Source organism: Condylura cristata, unplaced genomic scaffold (genome assembly GCF_000260355.1).
Source record: "Condylura cristata isolate star-nosed mole 26May11 unplaced genomic scaffold, ConCri1.0 scaffold00026, whole genome shotgun sequence".
Lineage (NCBI taxonomy): Eukaryota > Metazoa > Chordata > Mammalia > Eulipotyphla > Talpidae > Condylura > Condylura cristata.
The window spans coordinates 9,174,582-9,181,520 of NW_004567127.1; the positions used below are offsets into that span (position 1 = coordinate 9,174,582).

General features: G+C 45.0%; 1 protein-coding gene across 1 annotated transcript in view; it reads right to left on the reverse strand.

The window, feature by feature from the left end:
* SYPL2 (synaptophysin-like 2) overlaps window positions 1-4,512 on the reverse strand; it is a 13,025-nt gene extending 8,513 nt beyond the window's left edge. Inside the window, exons 1-2 of the mRNA XM_004689696.2 lie at window positions 3,631-4,512; window positions 3,395-3,469 (exon numbers count right to left, since the gene is read on the reverse strand). Of these exons, the coding sequence (XP_004689753.1) occupies window positions 3,395-3,469; window positions 3,631-3,684 (129 nt within the window). The 5' untranslated portion in view covers window positions 3,685-4,512. The remainder of the gene's footprint in view (window positions 1-3,394; window positions 3,470-3,630) is intronic.
* Between the last annotated feature and the right edge of the window lie 2,427 nt (window positions 4,513-6,939).

Genomic DNA, 6,939 nt, shown 5'->3' on the forward strand with positions numbered 1-6,939 from the left:
CGCCTGCCCGGAGGTGACTACATGGCGTGGCAGACTTCTCCTGACCCGCCCGCTGCTCCCTTCAGCAGTGTACTTCGTCGATCTGCCTGTTCTGCTCCCCACTCTGTCTCTAGTGAAGCCTCTTGCCGCCCCTGAGCCTCTGGCCTGTACCCCAGTTCTGTATGTACAAATAAATATATCTTTTTTAAAAAAGTTTATTTTCAGTCCAGAGGCCCCAGGGCCAAATAACTGACTTGGGTACCCTAAAGAATTAATAAGGGCCCTCATGATGGCACATTTTGGAGCTCATAACTGTGAGGCTGTCTGTGGCCACTGCAGCACCAGTTCTATTCCCAGCCACGGAGCTGACCCACATGGCACAGCAGACCTCTCCTGTCTCGCCTGCTGCTCCCCCTCAGGAGTGTATTTCAGTAAATTCACCCGTTCTGCTCCCTAGTCTGTCTCTGGTGAATCATTTAACACTCTCCCCACCCAGCACCTCTGATCTGTATCCCAGTTCTGTATGCATAATAAATAAATCTTTTTTTAAAAAGATGAATGAATGATTGGGGCACACCCAGTTAAAGATAATGTGATAGCTTATCATGGGAACAGTGTCTGAACAATCTAGTCCCTTATCCTCAAAGTGAGGAGTTGGCAGTGACATTTGAATAATATCATCAAAAGACTCATCTGGCTAACAGTTGGCATAAGGGGGATAGTTAAGGAGAGAAGAGGTTCAGAAATAGGAGCAAGGAGCCACACTCACTGAATTCCTTCTGGACTGTAAGTCTCACCTTGGACTTCTGGAACACTTGCTTTAAGATGCTATCTCTGTAATCCTCCCAGTGAGTGCTGGGACAGGTCTGACCCTCAATTGCAGAAGTGGAGCACGCAAAGATTTTGCCCCTTACCTTAGGTGTCTCTGCTAGAAAGCAGAGGAAACTGAATTGAAACCAAAACCATGTAACTTCCAATTCTGCCTTTGTTCCTTCATTTCAAAAAGTTAGTTATCCAGTAATTCATCTATGCCTATGTTATTCCACTGGCTTAATGGAGACTTAACAAGACCCTAGAATTGGAATTGAGGTAAGATTAGTTAATTGCTGAGTTTTCAAAAGACATCGTAGGCCAAGCTCCTGATTAGTAAAAGAATGACATTACTTTCTGCTCACCAGGGTTCCAGGAAAATCATTGCCTTTTGTAATAATGACAATGAAAGTTTTCAATTATCATTACAGTAACTGCAAGATTTGTGCCCCCCCCCACTTGTTTTGTCAGTCAGGTTTTGATCCCTCTAAGGAAAATACGTGGAAATCCCAAATGACATTTTCCCTGTGTACTTTCACATCAGCTCATCTGCAGAGGCTCAGGGCAAGGAAAGCTCACACTCTGAATCAGGCCAAGATGGTGGTAAGAGCAAGACATGTCTCCTTAGAATGCCACCGTTTGAGTGAAAGCTGAGTGCAGGTTATAGCTCTGGCCCGTGGAGAAAAAGACATAACCCCTCTGTAAGAAGCTGAGAATCAAAAAAGCCAAACAGGTTTTAATTCTTAGGATATCAATGCTGACCTTTGGAGGAGACTGAATCATTTCCTTGGCATTGCTTTGTGCAGTCTTTATAGAAATATTGAGGGAGTTAGCAGGGGGGGTTAAGAAGAGTATTGAAGATGGCACTTTTGGACCCTTCCCCTCAAGAAAAGGTGATTCCATGATCTCCTATCTTCATTGTTTCCCTCATCTCTTAACATCGCTCAAATTTCTCTCATACCCCTGTCTCTTGTTAAGTGATAGAGTTGTAATTTTCCACATTTCAGGTTCTGCTCCTCTGGATAGCACGAAATGGCTCCCTAGTTCTGGACCGTAGTCACATGGAGTCCTAATATCATTTTTATATGGTCCCCTCTGGTCTCAAGGAGTGGGTCGGAATTGGGAAGTGAGGGAAGTGAAAGTGCTCTGTCAGCACTCGGTGCACTGCTCCAGAAGCAGGAGGGAGTGGAAGTCCCCGCCCCCCTCCCCAGATGCCAGAATTTGCACATGGGCGCTCCCCTGGCTATAACCCCAGCCAGGGTCTCAGATATTCAAAGATAGCTTCAAATGAATTATTGTTCCTGAATTCCAGATTTATGCACCCTCATTCAAACAGTGATTTAGAAATTTGTGACACGGTGCTAACTCCTATCACCAGTGAGTTACAAGTCCTTTAGAACAAAGTCCTCAGTATTATGGTAACTTATTCCCTAGTTGGATTCTGTGCTGAAAGCACATGAATTAAATGCTCACTTAATTTGCTAGGTGAATTGTCTAACTTAAATTTCTTTTATGATGGTGCTCCAAATGTATTATGACTTGAATTATTTAAGAGTGAGTGCACCTGTCTCCAACCCTAATTTTTACCCAGGGTACTTGGACACTGGGAAGGACAGAGAATGTATCGATGTCTCAATGAACCAGTGAGGCAAGAAAGTAATAGTTCACCTACATCAACCAAATAGTTCACCTAAAGGAGAAACTGAGGCCATGGTAGAGTGATTTCTTCAAGGCTACAGGGTAAATCTAATGAAAGATAATATTCTAGCATTTGCAACAGGCATAGTTCAACCTATAACATGACCCTGGGTTGATCTGACCAATATTGGAAACTACCTTTTAAAGAAGTGACTGGCGGAAGGTCATGTAGCTGGAAAAGGCAAGCCAGGGCTGGAACCAGGGCCCCAGCTTCCCACGGCAATGTTCTACCTTACTCCACAGGACACATTTTAACCACACTGTAATTTTTATTCTGTCTTGATATTTTCCTTTTATTTAATCTCAGAATCTTGAACTTCATTCATTTACCTTCCATTTCCCTCCCTCCCTCCGTCCCTGACTCAGTTACAGAAACTTACATACTGTAATGACCTCGACAGGGGAATTGCCAACCGGGACCCTGTTCCCTGAGTTCATTTGTCGGATCAGTCAGGTTTTGGGGAGTTAGGGGAAGCACCCTGATTTCCATCACCTACCTCCTTCTTTCCTTTGCCCTCTGTGGCTTTCCTAGTGGTGAAGAGCGGACCTCGTCCCTCTTGTCCTCCTCCCCCCTCCCGCGACCAAGGAGTGGTATGTGCAGGATCAGAGTTCTGGAAAGGTTACACCAGGTCCGCTTGCCCGGATGAAATGTGAGCGCCCTGGGCAAAGACTCCTTGCACATAGAAGGACCGAATCCGGGCTCTACATGCCTTGGTCCTCACCCTCTTGCCACCAAGTGCTAGAGAGGCCGCCCCGTTCCTCCCCTCCCCCGCCCACCTGTTGCTGAGGGGGGCCCCCCACCCTCCCGTGGGCCGCTGCACCTCCCCCCCCATCCTGGCCAAATTGCTTGGGGTCAGCGTCACAGCCTCGGTTCCCGAAATAGCCGACGGCTGGGGCAGCTACTCACCCACTGGAGAACTTTGATGAAGCCCAGCGGCTCCTCCAGCCGCCGCCAGCGCAGACCCACGAGCAGGCGGTCCACCTGCGGAGAGAGAGCCGACCAGGGGTCAGGGCGGTGGGGAACGCGAGAACGCGCTGCTCTGCGTCTTCTCACTCACTCCCAGGAGAGGGGGCGGATGAGGGTCGGCTCTGATAGCCAGGTGGAGAAAACGTAGGTGAGAGTCCCGGGGCGCGCGGCTGTACCTGCTGGCGCGGAGACTTGTCCGCGGTGCGACTCGAGCCTTCCGTCGAGGACATGCTGGCGCAGCGGGGCCGGAGCGCGGCGCGGAGTCTCGGCTCCCTGGCCTGGGGGCAGCGCGAACCGCGGAGGGGCTGGGGGCTGCTGACCCGCTAGGGAGGCAGCGAGCGGTCCTGGAGCGCCAGCGGCCGTCCGCGGCGCGGGATCCAGGCTGGCGGGATGGGTCGCGGGAGCGCTGCTGCCCGTGCTGGCGGAGGCCGCGGCCGCCGCTCTGCCTCGCTGGCCGCAGAAAGCCCCCGAGTCCGAAGCAAACTCCTGTCAAACTCGCCAGCAAACTTGGCAGCAGAGTCACGTGGCGAGCGCTCGCGAGCCCTCCTCTGCCCCCTCCGCTCCGCGGACTCGGTCCGCAGGGCTCCTTAAAGGGACCTGTGGCTTCTCGCCGCCGTCCCGCCGCGAGAGGGCTCGGGTTCTTTGCCAGAAGCCGCCAGGGCCAGTCCCAAGGGAGACACCGCCAGAGTCGGGAACGCTAACGTGGTGCGCTGGGCCGCGCGGGTTCCTACATTATCTCTCACCGCTTTCCCTTTCCATACCATGTTAAATCACTAACATGCACATGCTTTTTTTGTTATTAAAAAAGGAAAGCAACACCTATCCGGAACGAGTAAAAAGTGAGCAATTTGTAGTCTATTGCCTTCTCTTCGTCTCATGGTGTTTGAAGATTTTGAAAGTAGTTTGTTAACAATAAACTTTAGAACTTCATGTCAGCACCGACGGTAGGGCCTTCTGAAACTCCTTGTAGGTTCTGGGTATCACGGCATGGAAAGTATAAACTCAATCTCTTTTACAATTGCCATTGTCAAGTACAGAAGAAATTTGTACCTGAACAGTTGACATTTTTGCCTTATACCTGACATTAAATAGAGCTTCACTTTTCAAAAAGTATTTGGCAGGAGCCCTAAGGGAACAGTCATGGAAATTATACATTTTGCTTATTGGAATGCAAATATCACTAGCCAAAGATTAAGTGATTTGTCCAAGGTCACTGAGTAAGCAGGAGAGACCTGAGCTTCCAAATAAATGGCTTGTAAATATGTATCCACTTAGTTACAAAATCACTAACATTCCTTCTGGTGCTTCAGCAAGACAGCTTTTAGAACAGACATTTAGTTATTAAAATAGTTCACTCCTCCATTGAGTAACTGCCTTCCTAGGATAGGGATAGGGAGAGGTGGCTGGGGTCAGGGCACTTGAACTTGAAGGAAACCCTTATAGTGCATTACCATGCAAATTTGGGCCAAGCAAAGAACAAGTATGAGTCATTTCCTATCAGTTCTTAAGAAATTGTTCTGCTTTCTTAGATTTTCTATGGAATAATAATTTCTGTACCACTTACTTCATAATGTCTCCATGACCATTCATGGTACAATGTTGGTAAATACCCAACTATATAAAGTGAAATCACACTATTACCAATGTCTACATCAATAAACATACAACATACTCAGAAAAGAATCGGGATAATAAAGCAAAAATCCATACATCCACCTTATTACATTTAATACTTTTTCTTGTTTGTCACAAATCTATTTCAAAACAAACTAAAGGGCCCTCCTTAGTGGTGCAAGGGGTTAAAGCACAGCACTATGAAGCTATCTGCAGCTACTGCAGCACAAGTTCAATCCTTCACGAGGGAGGTGACCCACGTGGCACAGCAGACCTCTCCAGTCTTGCCCTCTGCTTCCCTCAGCAGTGTGTTTTCAGTCAGTCAGCCTGTTCTGTTCCCCACTCTTCAGTGAATCCTCTCCATCCCACCTTTGGTGTGTACCCCAGTTCTTATATGCATAAATAAATCTTTTAAAAATAAAACAAGAATGTATATAAATTTGAAGCCCCGTGTATATGTATTCCCTCACATAATTCCCATTTCTCCTTCCTTCCCCTAAGTAATCACTATCTTACCCTGAATTTCTTTCAGACACATGCATAAGTTAATATTTGTACTATATCTGTGACTGTATCTAGAGGCAATACATGGAAATCCACCAGACATAGCAATGTCTTTCAGGTTAACTATCTAAAGAATATTATGTTTTCAGTAACCTTCTTTAACTTGCCTTTTCACTTAATGTTGTGTTTATGAGAGTTATTTAGCCTGAGGCATGCACCTTTAGTTAATTTATTTTAGTTATATATTTCTACAACATAGATATACACACACACCACAGTGCACTTATTGTCATATTGATGGATATATTGGTTATTTCCAAGTATTTCCTCTTACCGTGTTACATGAATATGTGCACATTTCTTTGTGCACAAGTGCACAGGTTGCTTTACGATGAAAATGTAACTTTTTTTCATAAACATAAACCCTAGTAAGAAATTTTATGCCATGACCCACTATATAAACTGAAACAAGTTTCACAAACCATTCTAGTTGTTTCTATTTCACTTCATTAAAAAATAATTATCCAGCGACAGATCTACATTTTGTGGGCTTAAAGTGGATACAACTTGGAAACTCCCTTTGGAAAAAGAATACATGGTTACATGATTAGTAACCAGATCTTAGAAGAAGTTTTGTGAGGGGGCCTGGAGCTTTAAGCTTCATTAATTTCAGGATAAATACCCCTTTGGGCAGATACCTGAGACTGATTTAATGACTTTCTAATAATGGATCTCTCAGTAGTTTGAGATATATTACACTATACCCAATAGTGAATAGGTTAGGTTGTAAGACATGAACACTTTGAGTTCTGAGAAATGTATATACCCACAAAACCACCACCATGATCAAGATACAGAACTTTTTCATCATTCCAAAGAGATCCCTCCTGCCCTGAGTCAGTCCTTACACAATCCTCTGATCTCCTTTATGACTTTATAAATGAATAATGGCTTTTCTGGAAGGGCAAATAAATGGAATTAGGTAATATAAATGGAATATTGTGTCAGACTTCTTTCACTCATTATAATGTTTTTGAGATTCATCTGCAATCATATGAAATATGATTCACTGTTGTTTATCTACTGGCCAAAATAATTTAGGATGCCCCCCCCTTTTTTTTCTTTCTTCTTTTAAGTAGAATTGCTATAAACTTTCTTGTGCAGTATTTTGAGTGAATGTATATATTTATTTCTAGGGTAAATTCCTAGAAGTAGAATTTCTAGGTTTTATATAAACAAATGTTTAACTTTATACAAAACTACCAACCTGTTTTCAAGAGTGATTGTACTGTGTTGCTTTCTCACCAACAATGTATTCCAGTTACTTTGCATCTTCCCCAGCACTTGGTATTGCTAGCGTTTTCCCC